General features: G+C 40.2%; 2 protein-coding genes across 2 annotated transcripts in view; one reads left to right on the top strand and one right to left on the bottom strand.

Moving 5' to 3' along the window:
- nbas (NBAS subunit of NRZ tethering complex) overlaps positions 1–20,302 on the top strand; it is a 149,309-nt gene that overhangs the window by 127,321 nt on the left and 1,686 nt on the right. The window lies entirely within an intron of this gene.
- Positions 15,131–17,181, bottom strand: lratd1 (LRAT domain containing 1). The gene is made up of 2 exons (XM_079475044.1): positions 17,036–17,181; positions 15,131–16,555 (listed from the first exon to the last, which is right to left on the bottom strand). Exon 2 carries the CDS (start codon positions 16,516–16,518, stop codon positions 15,736–15,738), a length of 783 nt encoding a protein of 260 aa, XP_079331170.1. The 5' UTR covers positions 16,519–16,555; positions 17,036–17,181; the 3' UTR covers positions 15,131–15,735.

Below are 20,302 nucleotides of genomic sequence, written 5' to 3' on the forward strand. Positions count from 1 at the left end.
ACAGTAAACATAATTATGGTGTGATACACTGTATGGAGGTCATATATGTTTGATATGCAATTAATGTAACTAGAATATATTACAGTCATATGTTTGATTTATATCTATTTGATTGATTTGTGTGTTTAATAACGCAATGTTTACTCTAAAACTCCCCCCTATTGTTATTTTAAACCTGTGTGACTTCACTTCTTCTGCAGAACACAAAAGAAGATATCTATTCGCGTTTATTTTATGGATACAAAACTGATGCAAGTTAATGGGTACATCCGTTGTTCGGTTACAAAAATTCTTCAAAATATCTTCTTTTTGGTTCTGCAGAAGAAAGAAAGTCACACAGGTTTGAAATGACAAGGGGCTAAATTTTCATTTTGGGTGTGAACTATACCTTTAATTAGTTTGAATCCAATAAGGTCAATCCAAAATTGTTGATTCAAGAAGGAAGCCATAGATGTTGTGCTCCCACTTTTGCATCGGAAGCATTCATAAACACAAACAAATTAAAGCCGTTCACCATTCACTCATTTTTATTGTGACTCAAAAGTTACCGGGAGATTTCCGCTGACTCAGAGTGGCCTTACAGATTGAATTAAGCAGCCACTAGATATGTGCTGACGGACGCTTTATTTGTGTTTGTTTGGGAGAAACAGTTTTCTGCATGTTTGCCTCCGTTAATGTCATGTGAGATAATATTTACCTCAGAATTAGTTGGGGATTGTCTGCGGGGATTCCGCCGGTATGGAAACTGACTGACTAATATAAAAGCTATTTCTCACTCCCGGTCCAGATTTCACGCAGAGTGCCTGTGTTCAGGGCCAAATTGGCTTTTTGATTAATTGCAGCAGGAAACTCTGAGCAGATAATTATCCGCATCTGAAATGTAAAGCGGCGAAAAGGTTCCTGAAAGTTGCACGTGGAATAATGGCTTTAATGTATTTCAAAGAAGGTAAACATGCAGATTAAACTGTAGCCCTTAATATGGAATGCCTTACGAACGTTTGAATGCCTTAACTGTAAAGAGATGTAATCATCAAGGCCGAGAGAGAGAGAAGAGAGAGAGAGAGAGAGAGAGAGAGAGAGAGAGAGAGAGAGTGAGAGAGACCGAGAGCGGGAGAGAGAGACCGAGAGCGGGAGAGAGAGACCGAGAGCGGGGGAGAGAGACCGAGAGCGGGAGAGAGAGACCGAGAGCGGGAGAGAGAGACCGAGAGCGGGAGAGAGCGACCGAGAGAGACAGAGAGAGACAGAGAGAGACAGAGAGAGACCGAGAGAGACAGAGAGAGACAGAGAGAGACCGAGAGAGGCCGAGAGAGACCGAGAGAGGCCGAGAGAGACCGAGAGAGACCGAGAGAGACCGAGAGAGACCGAGAGAGACCGAGAGAGACCGAGAGAGACCGAGAGAGACCGCGAGAGACCGCGAGAGAGAGAGAGAAAGAGAGACCGCGAGAGAGAGAGAGAGAGAGAGAGAGAGAGAGAGAGAGAGAGAGAGAAAGAGAGACCGCGAGAGAGAGAGAGAGAGAGAGAGAGAGAGAGAGAGACGAGAGAGAGAGAGAGAGAGAGAGAGACGGGATGCCACCCCTGGCTGTCAGTTGACCTTCTTGTGAAGACCTGTTGAGGATTGTGGAAATCATGCCTGGAAGTAATCAAAGCTTGCATTAGACACAATGACAGAAATGCAAAGGGGACCCGTGACATTTCTGTTTGCACATGAAGTAATTGTTCAGCGATGGTAAGCGAAACACTGACATTATATTGAGGAAAGGTCTGAGGTGATGGAAAAGCTGTGATATTTATCCAGTTATATTGCTTTTGCGATGATGCTTTTAATGTGTTTGCGCATTTAGGAGCGTGTCACTTATTAGATGTGGCGATTAACTTTTGCTAATGCCATTGCATATTTACATTTAATAAGAGATTCTACTCAAGTAATTGTCGAGCATCCAGCTCTTTAAATGCCTTGCAGTGTGTACAAACGCAAGACCTCGGTCTCTCACAATTGTTAGAGATGTGGCACTGAAAGCACTTGCTGAGCTAATGTAGTGAAATTATTCCAGGGGTTAAACCCTGTAACCATTGTTTATGGCTACTTCTGCAAGCGGGTCGTACATTATGTCCAAACTGTCCCCACAAAGCATCTCAAACATTCAGTCACTTCCTAGCAAGAATCTCCTCAGATGTCCAGACCGGAAGGATGGGACAGGCAAGGGGTTGTCAATGAATGGCAACGGACTGGACTCGGGGGAGAGCGAAAGACGAAGACTTGAGGGTTGGATTGTTTCCCTTTTCAAGTGCCCAATTGAATCCTTACTTCAAGTGGATAATTGAACCCTTGCCCAGTATCAGTATGTAGCCCAGTTCACACACTTCACACTGGGCTTCTCTCCCGGTGTGTGTGTGTGCATGCTGTAGTGATGGGAAACTTGATAAATGGCATTAGCCCTGCTTGCCGGGTTTCATATAGAAAACTCAAGAGATATTTCACCTTGAAACGTCTCCTGAGAGAGGTAAATAATTATGCTATACGATCTTCCTAAAGTCGGTTTGTGTGTTGGGTGACTCATGACAGGTTTGTGCATTCTGTGGGTCTCATTCACTAACTATGGATCGTTCTAAATAGGAAAGGGTTTACCCGCAGATCATTTGTATAGTATGCACCAAAACCTTATCCGTGTGGCCTTCCTGCACAAACACTTTTTCCAAACATATTTGAATGCTTTTAAAAGACGCAGCCTATAAAGTTCATCCTAAATCTTAAAGGTCATTGTGCTTCAAAAGTAGAGCCATTGGTTACAATTCACAACTTCACCACTAGATGCCGCCATATTTCATACACTGGAGCTTTTGGAATTAAAAATAAAAAAAGAAACTTATTTCAACATCATTATTTCTATGTGACAAAAAAAATACTTTTTAATGAACATGAAAACTGATGTGATTCAGGTCACATCAACACAACGCATTCAAGACACGCACGCATTTAGACAAACACACGTTGGCTTTCTCAAACAGACGAGTCATGACAAAAGATTTTTTGGAAAAACAACCATGTCCTTGTTGCTTTCTAACTCTTCCACTTTCTCTCCGTCTAGCTCTCTCACTCTCGGGCCGTCAGTGAGGTTAAAGGCCCAGCTAATTAAAGTTTTTAATGAATTAATTGGTCTTGTAAGGTTCATGAGTCCCTCCTGCTGTGTTGAGAGAAGTGTTGTGTTTGGTTTGTCAGCATAATGAGGTTCTGCAATGGTTTTTAGATTCAGCAGAAAGAAATAATTTATCAGTGAAAGTTTTTTGTATACAGTACTTTTATTGGCTATGTGTTCTTTATATAAAGTTGTTTATGCTTAGTGTGACATCAAATTGATATTAATCATTCCACTGAACTAGAGAACACAAAGTTCTCTGTGAAGGTTCCCCTATGAGGCTGTAAAATCTGCAATGCTTCTAATTGCTATTTTATTTTAAAGTGTGTTAAAAATAAAAATGTAAGACTGAGCAGTCTTTACATTTTTTCTTTGACCAAATTGTCCCATCGGAGCACATCGGAGTGTTGTTTGATGGTGGGACCTGTAAAAATCATGGTGCATTATGATATTGTTGCCCTCGTGAACTTTTTATTGCTGTCGAAAATGTGAAGGTTTGCAGTTCTGTATGCAAATTTGTTTCAGCAGGGGAGAGATTGATGATTCAGCGGCAGCCGGTTGTAGTCATAGCGACCTCGACACCTCGACATCTTTCCCATCGGAAGCAACATCAAACAATAAGGAACCCTCAGTGACAAGTTGCTAATGGAAACAGTGACATGGTCAGCGAGGTGGGCTGAGCTCATGGCACCTTCCGGGCAGGCTTATACACACAAACACAAATACAATTACACACTGATTAGTCTCGGATGGTTTATTTACCCATAGCACACAATTACTCAAGATCAGGTCAGATGAGCCTTCTCTTTTCCTGGGACCTGTATCAAAAATATTTTTGTTTTCATTGCTGAATAAGACATTTGCCATTTAATGAGACTGACACTGTTCACAATGTTTTTACTTTTCCAGCTTTTAAATGTTTTCTCTGTCTGTATGTCTTTATTCTTTTAAAGGTCCAGTGTATGAAATTTAGCGGCATCTCATGGTGAGGTTGCGAATAACAGCCAACGGCTCTCCAACCTCCCTTTAGAAGGACTGCGGTGTCCTGACACAGATCTAAGATTTTTGCCTCTTTGCCGAAGGAGATGACATATTTATGAAACGTGCTCTGTAGAGCAGTTTGTCTGTAAAGGGCAGGGGTCAGCAACCTTTGTGACAAAAATAGCCATTTTGGGCCCTCTCCCACCAAATAAAATGTTTGTGTTTTTGCGGCATTAAATGAACAGCCACAAGAGACCTCCTACTTCAATGATGGACATCATTACAATTATGAGTAGTGCACTAGCCAGACAGAATATAAACTATGCTGGCTAAAGAACTAAAAGTTTGGTTTAAAGACGAAAAATGGAAATTCCGTAAATGGAAGAAGTTTCATCAGGACTCTTCCTAGAGCTTGCCACCCGGCCAAACTGAGCAATCGGGTAAGAGGGCCTTATCAGGGAGGTGATCAAGAACCCAATGGGGAACCTTCCAGAAGAACAACCATCTCTGCAGCACTCCGCCAATCAGGCCTGTATGGCAGAGTGGCCAGACGGAAGCCACTCCTCAGTAAAAGGCACATGACAGCCCGCTTGGAGTTTGCCAAAGAGCACCTAAAGGACAAAATTCTCTGGTCTGATGAAACAAAGATTGAACTCTTTGGCCTGAATGGCAACCGTCATGTCTGGAGGAAACCAGGCACCGCTCATCACCTGGCCAATACCATCCCTACAGTGAAGCATGGTGGTGGCAGCATCATGCTGTGGGGATGTTTATCAGCGGCAGGAACTGGGAGACTAGTCAGGATCGAGGGAAAGATGAATGCAGCAATTTACAGAGACATCCTCAATGAAAACCTGCTCCAGTGCGCTCTGGACCTCAGACTGGGGCGAAGGTTCATCTTCCAACAGGACAATGACCCTAAGCACAGAGCCAAGATAACAACAGAGCTACAGGGCTACTCTTTGAATGTTCTTGAGTGGCCCAGCCAGAGCCCAGACTTGAACCCGATTGAACATCTCTGGAGAGATCTGAAAATGGCTGTGCACCGACGCTCCCCATCCAACCTGATGGAGCTTGAGAGATCTTGCAAAGATGGGAGAAACTGCCCACAAATAGCTGTGACAAGCTTGTAGCATCATACTCAAAAAGATCTGAGGTTGTAATTTGTGTCAAGGGTGCTTCAAACAAGTATTGAGCAAGGCTGTGAATAGTTATGTACATGTGTTTTTTTTCATTTTTTATAAATTTGCAAAGATTTCAGACAAAATTTCTTTCACATTGTCATTATAGGGTATTGTTTATAGAATTGAGGAAAATAATTAATTGAATCATTTTGGAATAAGGCTGTAACATGACAAAATGTGGAAAAAGTGAAGCGCTGTGAATACTTTCCGGATGCACTGTATGTATTTTTTTTCCTTTCCTCCAAAAAATTACACACTGGACCTTTAAATCTATTGTAGATTCAAATGCATCACTGCAGTCATTGACCGATCGCTAAGCCCCTCCCCTCAAATGGAGATGAGCCAATGGCAGCTGAGTATCACTTTAGGTTTAAGCAGCACAGAGAAGCATTGTTAAATCGAAGCTCCCATCGTTTTTTACAATATTTATGCTACAAAAATGGTAAAACGGAATGCCTGGGGTACTTGTAACACTGATTCCAGGTATCTTGAGAGGATGGGGAATGTAATTTACTGCTAAACCTAAGGCAAAATGTGGGTGCAGTAGCTGGTTCAACCCCAATCCCAAAGAAAACGGTTGTCATTACTCTCATTATTAACATTTATGATTTCCATGTGCTTAAGCAGATCATTAATGTCATCATGTGCTTCAGCAAGGTATCACTGGCTAAAAACGGTTAAGTTTGCGACTCCATGCTCCTAAATAGCTGTTCTCACGTCATATTCATCGCAGGTCAAAAACACATTATTTACATTATATGATGTTTTATAATGTTGTTTACATTTTGGGAGTTTTTTTATAAAACAAAAAGGGTTTTCCTGCAAAGTCAAAAGGTTTAAAACTTGTCATATCTGCTCAGATAGAACCTTATTACTCCAAGGAAATTATTTGTTTATTTATTTCTCCTATGCTACCTCTTGAGCATTTTCCTCTGGAAAAACATATCAAGTGTCATGTGCAGTCAAATGATGCGTCCCCCCCCTCAAACAAATCTTAAAATTTGCAAACCAACTGGTATCTAGGTAATTTTGTTGGATATGTGAAGTTTGTTCCCTCAGCAGTTCGCACAGCGTGTTCTTTCTAACTAATAGCATGAAATGTTGTTATATAATGCAAAGAAATTCATCTATATTTAACTGAACTATGCCTAGTGCTAAGATCCCCTAAGAGCCACTGCATGTATACACACTCTTAAATCGAGTGTACTTATTTCTCTCCTTTATTACACCTCCTATAATAGTTAGTTCGCTGTACCATGCCCTAATGACTGGCCATTTCAAAAGCAACAACTTAAAGCAAGTGCACTTGGCCTGCAATTTCAAAAAGTATTTACATTGTATTTGCAACAGGCATTATGTGCACAGAGATTTTGGGGTAATAATTCATTCTTAAGATGCGTGTCGTAAAATCAACAGACAGAGATCACCCTCTGGGTTATTGTTGCAGCTATAGAGCGGCTGGGTTCGGAGGATGTAACTGACAGACTGACAGCTTAGAGGAGATGAATTGATCCTTTAGTTGTCTGGCCGTGTATACAGCAGATGTTTTATCTTAGTGTCCCCTTTGAGAGTGTTAATTATGGTTGTAAATGAGCTGCTTTAAAGAGACAGAATGAGATGTAATCAATGCTTAAGTGAGCTGTTTGTGTGCAAAGACAGAGACAGAAGGTGCTGTATGCAAAACCAAAAGATTTTACGCTGGTCTCCGGGCGGCCATGCTACCTGTCGTGAAATATTGGCCTCTCACAAACAGATACAAGAAATTTTTTAATTTTTCTGCTGCATGTGCTTTTCATCTTTATCAGTAGTAATGTTTGAAAGACATAATACAATATTAGAGTTTCACACACAAGAATTAAATATGTGGCCTGTCTTCACCCTCTTTATATGCCTGGTTTGATTAGACAAAGCATATACAGTCTTAAGCTGAGCTGTTTGTGTTATGTCCTGGTGTTTATGATGTTTGCCGTGTGTCTGAAATATATTTTATGATGGTCCATGACAAAATAATTCAGCTACCTGCGGACGATTTCACGGTCCTCCTGCCAGCATCACATCTTCTAATAAAACCTGTGTGAGATGAGGGTTTGATTTGAACGTACCCTTTGTTAAGCTCTGCCTCCCGTGGTTAAAGTTGCTCTCTTAGACAAGATTTACAGAACTGAATGGTTTGGAGATTACCATGTACACCGTGATTCGGTAAACTTTGCTTATAAAAATGATTGTTTAAAATTGCTATAATGGATTGGAATGAAGTGTGGAATTGCAAAGCATTTTTATCTGCCATTTTCTTTGAAAGAAAATCTTAATATTACGCAGTAACGTGACAACATCACAGTTGACTAGAAAGAGAAAAGCCCCATTAAGAGCGATTAAAATGGACAAAAATGTTCTTAACATTTATGGAGCACATTATAGGTACTGGGAGCACTGAAAAGACATGCGCCTGTATAATGACCTGAATTGATCCATATATGTAACATTAAGTTGCAAACCTAAATTAAAATGTGGGTACATTACTGGTGCAACGGCTACTTGTTCATGTGGGAATCATGGCTGTAATATAAAACATGATTTTAAGATTTGGAAAAGAAACAAACGCGATAGTTATCCTCTTATTGGACAAATTGTAATGGTTTCACATTTTCTACGAAATGATGTAGGACTTTCTTAATTTTGCAAAGCAATGGCTTGTCTGTTAACATGAAGGATGGCAACTGTTAAGGTAGGATAATCTATGAAGGCATGACCTCAAACAATTACAAAACATCTTTTCACATGCATGGGCATACAAGCACAGTCCTTCAAGGCTGGTATTTTCTTAGATTTTGTGTGCATGAGATACATGTAACCTCACTCCTGATCCACTCTTAATGCAACAGTTTTCAGTGAAATGATGCACTGACCACTCTTTATGCTTTTAAATTCCATTTATTCCTTGTGTTGTCTTTTAACCTCTCATCTTTGAGAACAGGCAGCATGGAAGGGAGAGGTACTGTGACGTTGCTATGGTGATCCTCTTGTCTTTATCATAGGAAATTCGATACGCTTGGTGTAATGTGTCGACGTGCTGTGTGCATGTGTGAGAGAGACCACGAGTGTGGTTTGTGTTTGTGTATAAGGAGAGCTTGTGTGCATGTGATGTAGTAGGCAGTGATGAAAGGTACGTACATGCTCAAAGAGAATGATTTGGGTTTTGTTTTTTTCACTCTGAGACTAAAACAACACTGCCATTCACAATAATAGATGTTGTCTTTGTATTACAAATGTATGAAATAACCTTTCGCAGTTTATACAATAAACCATTTCTAAGTCATATGGTTTAAAATGAAGTTCACAAATGTTTGAATATATATTTATCAACTCTATTACCATATTCAGAAGCAGACTGTTAATGTACAGGAGACACAACCACAAGAGGGCCAACAAGGCGTTATTTTGATTCAGCTGTGTTGTTTCTCTATATAGCCCATCGCTTACAAAATGTATGATGGCTGTGTTTTAAAACTTGTAACAAAACATGCTGCAAGTCACTCTCCATTCTCAAGAACACTGTTGTGCTGTGTCTCATGTAAAAACACTCTCTAATGGTTTTATTTTTGGGTTTCAATTATTATTATTATTTGTACATCAAAACAATTAAGCATCACTTTTGGCAACATTCTGTTTCTTACATGCAAGACAATTAAAAATAAGTTGAATTTTCTCTACAAAAATGTATTGTACCCATCCATTTACAACTTAATGTCAATGTCATGGCTTGCCAAACATACAGTACCGTTTGTGCATACATTTGAGAGTATGTGCACGGGACTGCCTGTGTGACTATGTACATTCAGGTCCTTTCAGTCTTACAACCATGTATAATTCAAAGCAGGGCTCTTCGTTACATCAATTCCTCCAGCAGCTCTGCAACCAGACTCCCTGGTGCTTCCTTTGAAAACAAACCATGAAGTAGCCCATATACACTTAATGTTAGACCTAATAATATGAAATCACCTCTTGCGTGGAAGTCACCCCACAGTCCCACCGTCCAGCTCACAGCAATCTACAACACTAACATAATGGAGGCAATTTTACAAAAAACCTCAGCACACAAAAGGGCACCTGAAGACTTTCACTAATTTTACCCCTCTTTTGTTCACTTTGTGAAACGGAATTTACTTTCAATCGTTGCTATTGCTTAAGGCACCGAATCAACTGGTGAGCCATGCACCAATAATGGGTTGTCAATGTTTTTTTGATAGGGTTGCAGACAGGATGATAAGGTTAATGTTAGAATACACAAATTAAAACGTATCAACTTTCTTGGAGTAACAATGAAGAAATAAAGTTTGAATCCACTCACAACAAATTTCAAAACCATAACCAACAAGCGTAAAATCATAGGTGGATAAGACCAGTCTATGAGCCCCTAAAGCCAAACCATAACATCATAGCCTTAAATCAGGATTGGCTTTTGTTTCAGGACCAGCAAGGACATTTTTGGAACAAGTGGAACTTAAAATCAGGTTCACCAGCACCAGAAAATATAAAAACTAAGCTGCAAAGCCCATGCTCTTTCTGTCTCTCTGCCCATTTCAAGTCAAGCTCTGACATTCTTTTGACATTCTGTGACATTGACTTTGGTGTTTTTTGTGCCGTGAGAAGGACAGAGGGGGTGACACCTATAGGGTGTGTTATCGCTGTTACAGAGGAACAACTGATCAAATTCTGGGAAGAAAGTTTTTGTGGTCAGATGAGGGTCAAGCTGAGAAATAAATACAGTGCTTAACCGAGGAGAAGAGAGAATGGGGTAAGAGAGGTAACGAATGAGGTTGAGCATGTGATGAGGTGTGAGAAACCAACAGCAGCGAGAGTAGAGAAAAAAAACGGAGAATGAGAGAAAGAGCTAAGCAGACAAATGCGCTATGTGAGATGTTTGTGCAAGCCAGGCATGAGATATGTGTTAAATCACAATGCTGAGTGTGATTGGCCTTAGCAGGAAGAAAAAGGGCCTGGGGATGTGTGCATGGAGAAATAAAAACGCAAAGAGGGGAGAGAAAACCAAACACAGAGGGCAGGGCCAAATAATGGTTGTGTTTATACCCATCGGAAAGAATTAAATATGGGAATTGTTTCTCCTAGAAACCAATAGGGTTAAATGGAGTATAAACAGAGACTGTTGTTTCTTCCTGACATACTGTATATAGAGTTTCAAGATCCACAGTTACAAAGATACTCAAGTGCTCAATACAAGATATCATATTTCAATATTAAACTTAAACAAGTTCTTCCAAGAGCTATGCTTTTCACATACAGCAATGTACATGTTATTAGTTCAGAATCTTTCTTTATTGAAATCTCAGATAGCTTAGATATGTTTATTTTATTCTTTTTAAAGACATCTAGGATTGAATCTGAAGCAAAGTGAATGTATAAAGAGATTGTACCCACAAAAATTCTGTAAACATTTACTTATCCTCTTGTCATTCAAACCGGTTTGACTTTCTTTCTTCTGCAGAACACAAGATATTTTAAATAATATTGGTAACCGAACAACGGTGGTACCCATTGACTAGCATTGGCTTTGTGTCCATGCAATAGGAGTGAAAGGGTACCAACGTTGTTTAGTTCCCACATTCTTTAAAATATGTTATACATAACAAAAAGTGCTTTAACAGTGATGAAATTAAAGATATCTTTTCTGAGAGAGTTCTACTGTTATTAAAATATCTGAAAGCTACAGATAAAAGAATAATAGCTGTTGGCAAGCTAGACGATTAGTCAACCATCATAACGTCCCTTGTTCTCATTATTATTAAGTTTAGGCATCGACTGTCTCTCAAATCTTCTATAGAAAATGAAAATAAATGAGACTAATGTTGACATATACGGTAGTAAGATAACAGCAGTAATTAATGTGAATGTCTCAGATAATATATTTCGAAATCTGACAGACCTGAGATCTTTAATCTCTGTAGAATATCGTTATACCACCATTGACTACCATAGTAGGAAAAATTGCTACATAAATCTCTTTGTTCTGTTACACAAAAAAAAGATATTTTGAAGAATGTAAGAAAGCAAATAGTTCTGGGGCACTTTTGACCTTTGTAATGTTTCCTACTATGGTTGTCGATGGTGGCCAAGAACCTTCTGGTTTTTTCTGCATTTTTCCAAACATCTTTCTCCGTGTTCATCAGAACAAAGAATTTACACACACCTTGAGTAAATGAATACATTTTTGGTGGAACTGTACCTTTAAATGTTTGTTAACTGTTAACTTTGTTAACACACCATTTAATCATTTAAAAAATATTTTTCCATTTCCTGAATGACAGAATTTTTATTTTTGGGTAAACTGTCCCTTTAATACTTGTATAGGTTAGATATTTGCAAAGCCCAGTGACAAACATAAAGGGTGACTAATAATAATAATTTATGGCAAAAAATGTAAACCACAACATATTTAAATAATTGGTTTCAGAAGGACAGCAGAGATATGAGATTGTGTTTTCTATTTAATGTCTGCAGTCTTGAAAAAAACAATTCGGATATCACAGAAATAATATTTATGAATTGTCTTTCCTAGGTCTACTTTCCCATCCTCTCCCTGCTAAAAAAAATTAACCCTTCCATCATTCCCAAACCTCACTAGCACCTGTGAAATATCCACCTCAATGTCGCTTCTTCCCTGCAACTACACAGAGCACTCGGAGCTTACATCATAAAAAACAGACTTTTGATCCTAACCTTAGAGAGATTTCTGAGAGATTGCTCCACTTTTCGAAGGAGACCGGTCATTTTTCATGAGGCGAGTTGTTTTTCCCCTGCCATCACTGCCCATGTTCACCGCACGTTTCAGAGGGAGACAAGAAGAGCAAACACTTCGTCTGTAATTGGGTACACAGCTAAGTCTTGCCGTGGCCCGGTGTTATCGGGTAATAGTGGAGCAAATATAGAAGTAGGTCTACTGCTAAGCTAACAGGGTAGACCTGAAGGGTGCACGTTGGGATCAGACAAGAACCTTAAAAACACAAAGCATTAGCATAATGAGGCTGTCATGGGTTGTGTAAACAGTCTAGCTCATTGTTCTACAGGTGCCACAACATCTCCAAGTACGTCTAGCTCACAGCGGCTGACTCCACGGTCTAAGAGCCTCTATTCATTCTATACAGGTCTGTGTGCACACTGACGCCATGATCGATAGGACAAAATAACGTTTTCTGCATTTAAAGTGCAAGTCTTAGCCGGCTGCTTGCCTTACACACTACATGTTGACTTTGTTGAGTCATTGTAGATGGTTTCAAGAACTCAGTTTGAATTTTCATCAGACAGACCTATTTTACAGCCCGCAGCCGTCTCTCACTCAAAACTGTGAAGTGTTAGTTGCGTTATTCTGCAATGTGAAAGACTGTGTTTGTTGCATCATAAGATATGAGCTAATACACGCTTTAAAGGAATATTCACCCAAATTCTTCATTTACTCATCATGATGTCATTCCAATCCTGTGTGAATTTCTTTTATCTGCAGTACATATTTTGAAGAATGATGTGACCAAACAACATTGACTCTCATTGAATTCCATAGTATAAACACAACCACAGAGTCATTTCTCAAAATATCTTCTTTTGTGTTTTACAGAAGAAAGTCATAAACCGGTTTTGAATGACACAAGGGTGAATAAATGCTAAAAACATTTTTTACACTGCTTCGAAATGTAATTGACAAAATAAAAAATAAGCACAAAAGAGCCTCATCGGCCAAATTCCTCCTCTCTTCCTCAGACCACAAAACCAGCTAGCCCGCTGGTTTAAATGAGAACCCGACTGAAGCCGAAAGGGAGGCAGGATTTCTGTGGAGCACAGATGCTGTGCATAATTCTCCCACAGCAGCAGCAGCAAATGTGTTATTCTAAGTGGTTTAATCAACCCAAAAAACAACAAGCTCTCCGTTTAAGAAGTTGGATATCCATTCATTCTCTCCCCAGGTTTTGAGTAAAACAATATATTCAGTAGGCACATCTAAATGACTGGCTTAGGTTGACAGTAACAGGTTACGAAGCGTGACAAAAAGACATACGCAAAGACAAGGGAAGCACACATATGGCATACCAGTGAGAGCCGGACTTCTTGTTCATGCTAAAGATATTCTCCTCATCTTATGATGGCAACATCTACTCCCATTGCGCTTTCCTTTTTGTCCTCATTATCCACATAGCCTGCTGGCCTACTATCCTAAAATCTCATTGCAAATAGAAATTAGTACAGGTGACGGATTGTATTTTTCACGGATGCATGGCAGTGCAAGTGGGAACTATGCGATTCTTTACAAATGAGAGAAATGTCCAGGAAGAGGGTACCAAAAAGGTTTTGATGAACTTGATATAATTTGGCGGAGATTGAATGGTGACGACGTATTATGGACCAGGACAATACATTTGTGTGAAAGTCCGGTATTTCTCAACAGCACTTGTCAGTACTGTCTCAAATTGCACACTAACATGGCCAAACCTGTAACTTCAATGGAACACATCTGACAGTTGGTGTGTAATCTTTCCCATGCCTTTAGAAACCTGCTCCACTTGTTTGCCATCATCCACTTTTCATATTAACGGCTCAAACTGGCACACCTGACACAACGTGTTGTGTATGACAAGGACTCATTATAGATCAATTATATGCATCTAATTATAATTAAATGGTTAAAGAAAACTCTTTGCAGTTTTATAATCAAATAAAAAATGTATAATCAAATTTATTTAAACAAAATAACATCTCAGATGTCCACATAGGACAATTTTGTTGAATTGGTCCCCAAAGGACCCCCCCACCACACCACAAAGAAAAAGACATGTGTGCGATGTACATGAAATGAATACAAATAGCACCAATTACAAAATGAGGTTATTTTTGCAGAATCTCAAAAATATGTGAAATTTTTTTAGTCACCAGTTTAGGCAGAATATTAAAAACGCGCTTCAATGTGTAGAACCACACAGCTGATAATTACAACACACATTTAACCTGCAGTTCTAATAAAGCACAAAAGTAAACATGAACAGCCTTTCGTTAGGTGTACAATGATTTTCAGTGTTACATGTTATTGTTGGCAAGCAGGAGCTCTGTAAAGGGTCCAGCCACATGGACCTGCGGGCCAATCAAGCCCCATTGAACATGAAGCATAACTGATCCCAGCTGCAGTCTACAGCCCGTAATAGAAAAACAAACAGAGCATGACCATATTTACTGGTGCCGGAGAGTGTCTATGTGCACAGACACGCACAGCTCTCCCATTACCTAATGCAAAACCTTGCAGCCAAAAAAATATAATATCAAGACTGCAGTTCATTTGGATGTATGATTTTTGGACCACAAGCAGTGCAGTTAGAAATTGGACATGTGCTATGTATATATATATATATATATATATATATATATATATATATATATATATATATATATATATATATATATATATATATATATATATATATATATATAAAATGAAATGTCTTTGACTCCGCGGGTTTTTCAACAATCACGACTTAATAAGGTTAGAAGGCACCAATCAACAATAGCCAGCGTCAAAAGCACCGTGTCTCCATGCATCAACAACTGCCCATAGGGTATGCACCAACGTTAACAAATGACCTCCCTGCCGGCATAAATAAATCCACCTGAATGAAAAAAGGGAATGGTCGATGCTGTGGACAGCACAGTGAGTTAATACGTGAATCATAATGCATCATTTAGGAACTTGCATGAGGCTGGCTTTGCAAGCACGTGCTCGCGTCTGGCATTTTACGCAAAACAATACAATGAGCTCGAGACCAAAACAAAGATTTTCATAGGGCAATCTACGTTTATTTAAATAGAAACAATTTTTTGAAGGAACTAACTGAAATACAAAAATATGGACTCCAAAAACAAAAGCATGTTTGCCGCGTTTGTTGGTAATAGAATGAAAACAGAATGGCTCGTGTGTTGCCGCCAGTAGACGTTCGGAGTGTCTGGATCGGTTTAGAGCAACTAATGTAGCTGGACAGATGCGCAATAACGGAGCTCCACGGCTCGCGTTTATTATTAAAGCTCTGGAGTTCAGTAAAAGACAAGACATGTAATGCATCCTGGCTTCTTACGCACCATCTGCCGCAGCGCGCACCAAGGTCTATAGGGCTCGGGTGCGAATTCAGGGGAGCGGTCACGGGCGATCTGTGGTGAGGGCTCACCTCTTTGTAATTTATAATCTTTTTCCTTTCAAAGGTACAGGATGACTGAAGTGGGACGGTCGGTTCTCACGCCATACCCAGACGGGGCGTTGTCTTTGCCAAAATGTTCCACATTGCCACACGAATACGCACAGCCCTCTCAAGTCTTGACATAAGGTACGCAGCCCTTGTATAAGGCATGCAGAGTCCCATTCGGTCCACGTCGAGACCACGAAATCCCCCTCATTCCTTTCCGTTCACCAACGACAGCTCCGTCAGAATCCCACTGGCGTCCACCCCCCGTCTCTCTCGTATCATCTCCTCGAGGCTGCGAAACATGAGCGTGTGCACGGTGCTCTCGGACAGGTGCACCTTCAGAAAGTAACGCTGCTCGACCGAGTGCGCCTCCCCGCCCGCTTTAAACTCCCGTTTGCCGAAACGGCACCAGGCAGCGAAACTTTCCGAGTTCGTCCAGCAAATCTCGCCGCTGCTGAGCCCCAGGTGCCCGCTCGCGTTCTGCATCACCAAATCGGAAGGCAGCGGCCGGTACCGGTACCGATTGTTTACTATCCTGCCCTGCCGACCGCAGCTGATCTCAAACAAGCTGTCTTTGCGGATCTCCCCCTTGTGCAGGTGTATAACCTGGTCCTCCCCTTCAAATATCGCCCAGTGCGGGGCTTGCGCGTTGGCCACTAACTCCAATAGATCTCCGGGTTTGCACATGGTTAGTAAAGTTTTCACCGAATAAACATTCAGGTCCTCGTTCTCTCGCAGTTTGGAGTAGATACATTCCTGGCAGCAGAACGCCGAGTACTCGATCTCATTGAGCACTACCGGACCGTCTTTGCTCGGACTGTTGTTGTCTTTAAAGCTATCCGTCTGGGATCTATCGTCCAGTTCTTCCTCCTCATCTGAAAAGAAATATGCCACGCCAACACGCAACTCGTCCTTCTCGATTCCGGATGGATCCCCGGTGGGTAGCTCGCTGTAGTTCAGGTGTGTGATCCGGTCCAGTTGGTTTCCCATCAATAACAGGGCAAAGGAGAGACATGGAATACTGCTTCTGAAATATAATGGGGGTAACGTGAGACTTCTAGGCTGCCAGGAAACCAGACGAGTTGCCCACCTAGACAGCATTTTGAGAATCGTTTGGAATCGGCATGCAGCCAGTAAAGATGCACGATCTTATAAAAACCCAACATGCTGGTTATGTAGGCATCTCACTAGATTTTAACGTAATAGACCACTCAAAAAATAAACATTAACTGAAGCCATGCGCACCTGCATGCATAAACAACTGTATCTTCCTGAGCGCAGCACAAAGAGCAGAAAGGGCGAGTCAATGTTTAACAGCTCCAGTTTAACATATTTGATCAAATAGTCACACATCTTACAGTGCTGATAAAACAAACAGGCTTTGAAGAAAAAAAATAAGATCTTCATCTGTCGTTGCCTATACACACCAACAAAATATCCTTTAAGTTCAACTACAGATGTGCTACTATCTGAACCTCTAACAACACAAAGATATGGATAAACGTACCTGCGTATTTCCCCAGGACTATTAGCTAATGGTCCTTTCGCTCCATCGGTGCTCGTGCTGTGTGTCTCCCGCAAGGTTTCCACACAAACCCGTTACCCCTCGCGCACGACCTCCCCAATGCGTTTCCTCCAAGGTACACTGAATTCTCTTACATTACGCACCGCCTCACTTTAAATAGTCAAGAAAACTCCGCCCCGATCAGCAAAACCTCCCCTCATGATGGCGATTGGTCCAGAACCCTCATGGAAAACTTATACCTTTGCTTATAATGTTACAGCTGTTTGTGATGTTCACAGCGTACGAGACCCAAACGGTGCGAAAAATATTCTAGTTGTAAATATGTAGGCTGTAAATAGAATAGAATATGCACTTATAGATTTTTAACCAAAATATAATTTATTGTATTAATAATAGTATTTCATTAGTGTTTATAATTAAACGTTTTTATAATTTATAAGTATGAGCAAACCGTTGGAAGATATGCTGGGATTTAGATATACAGATGTGAGATGTCTGTTTTCCTTCTTTCATTTAGTTGAGGTCATAATCCTTCACTTTCTCTCCCCCCACACACAAGCACGCACATATATAACACACAGGTTTAGCCATCATGAGGCTCGGACACTCAAGTGACTTAGTAATTCCTTGCGGCATCGTCCAGCCACTCATAATCAAGAGAGCTGAAATGAAATTCCAGCACACGTGCAAAATATTTACATTATTTGAGAAAGATTTTCTCGCGCAAAACTAATATGCCAAAATGCCACATATGGGCGTGCATATTCCCACACAAATAGTGCACTTGAGTGTGTGTGGCAGGCTTGAAGTTGAAATGATTTAGTTTATAATTATTCGGCCGAGACAGATCCAATTATCCTCCTATGAAATTGATTGCCCTCGTGTCTCAGTAATACACCCATTTGTGGTTATGTCTGGCCTCATGTTTACAGTAATATGTATAGATGCTCTGCATATGTGTGTGACGGAGAGAGAGAAATTGTCTATTTGAAAGGCAGATGTAGAGTAGAGAACCCTTTAAAATCCAGAATTTGGCAACGCAAATACAACATATACTCCTAAATATATACACGCTCGTGGCATGAGACTTAGCCAGGTGTCAAGTGTATGTATGCTGTCAGTGCATGTGCATACAGAATCAGAATGAAACGGATTAGATGGATGTGAGGAAAACAAAAGGGACAATCCACCCTATCCATCGGAATTCTTTTTTCTGAAATACACAGAGATATAAATATTTGCAAACATGCACTTTGTAATCATGTTAAGAACACCAGGGAAAACAAGTCAAGTGCAAACAAAGGAAATGAGGAAAGAGGAATGAGACGAGTGAAGGAAAACGAGGAAATTGGGAGAATAGCAGGAGAAAAATGGCTTGTTGTAACAATGACCATGTGACAAATTTACATTCACTCACATTAGATTTACTTTAGGCTTAGAAACTGAATTTCCATGGGCTTCATATAAAATAAAACTAAAATGTAATGTTATGAGTTTGGATATTGCATGTGTGTGTGAATACTTTGTCAGCCAACATTTTCTTTGGCAGATAACGAGTCTGAGGCATGAAAGACTTGCAGTTAATATAAAAAAACGATATTGTCATTATTCAAGATCACTGGATGAAATTCAAAAATTGTAATATATAGCCTACAGTGGAGGCCAAAATTAAATTCAGGACTTTTTCTGTTTAAACCAAGAGTGTATTAGAAGATTATTGAAATTTTGAAATGTAAAACTTACAATTATGAGGATAATTTATTTTACATCCTGCACCATCGGTAGGTCACCCATTCATTGTAAGAACATTTGTGACATTGACCAAGCAAACTCTAACTCCACTTACCTTTGTACAAAAGGTCTAATTTTTATGCCTCACAAATTACACAAGTACACATAATGTTCTCTGGTAAATCATGCTTGGATAACAGAGATCATTAAATCCATGGCAACTCGAGTGGATGCTTTCAATAAAGGCAGGCAAATACACATACCAAGTATTTTACTTAAATATTTATGTTGATAATTACATTTGTAATAGAAAAATAAAATAAATCAGATGCAGGCATTTTTGCAATAGTTGAATCAGATTTTGGATCCCACTGTTGTTACTGTATAGAAAGAGATGCAAATAGCATCAATATGGCTGCAGAGGATTTTGATGACACAGTATGTAAATGTCAAACAGCATATTCATTCCTGCCAGTGGCCTTCAACACACAATAGTACCAGGGAGCTTTATTTTCTGTGCACACACATGGCAACAGCACACTGTGATGCTTTCATACATCATCCAAGTCTTTAGTTCAACCGCTAAACAAGTGGTTTCTCAAAAGATTTCTAGGAATATTAATTAGGATGCAACTAGAGTACTCCTCTACTACTCTTATTCCAAGAAAATGTCAACTTCAGACATCTAAGACGGAATGTATCTGATTTATCTGCCCTGACCTAAAAATATCCCCCAGTCTTAAAATGCATCTCTCTCTCCACCTCTGTCTCTCAGCAATAATGCTCTCTAGTCTTTCAGAGTGAGTCATAAGCTATGAGTGCAGTGGGTGAGCGTTCCAAACCATGTCTGTGGTTTAAGGGCACTGACCCTGCTTTAGAGCACAGAGCAAGTTCAGCTTCCATGTCAAAGTGACAATTTAATCCTTATTCTCACGGGGGACCACAGATACTTTTTTTAGACCCCCAAGAAATAGCTGTACTTCTAAGATAGCTTTAAAGATTTTGTTCCCTCATCGGAGAGAGAGAGAGAGAGAGAGGGAGTATTGACAATTCTTTCACACATTTCCCTCATGGCCATTTTTTAGAGCTCCAACAACACAACCCTATTGACGGAACAGCTCAGTGACACTTCATTCCCTTTCTCCACCGCTTTCAGCGCTGTTATCCTTATTCACCCCTTCTTTTTTTTTGCACCTCGATACTATTAGTAGGCTCCGGCTCTAGTCTTTATCTGAGATGAGTTCACTCTGAGCCCCAACACCCAAACCATCCACCAGGTCTTTCCATTTTGTTGTAGACCATCACTGGACAAATAACTATTATCAGGGCCAGTTTCCTGTTATGGCCGGACTGCTGTAGCATTTCATATGAAATTTCTCTTAACATTACTGAAACCTTATAGGGGCACCTGTCATATCCTGTCCTGCTGTGCGTGTAACACAGGGTTGTGTTCTTATCTGCCACTGGGCCCATTAGAAAGCCTGGGGAGAAGCTAATGAAAAAAGAGTTTGAAATGAC

Source organism: Barbatula barbatula (assembly GCF_947034865.1).
Source record: "Barbatula barbatula genome assembly, chromosome: 15".
Taxonomy (NCBI): Eukaryota; Metazoa; Chordata; class Actinopteri; order Cypriniformes; family Nemacheilidae; genus Barbatula; species Barbatula barbatula.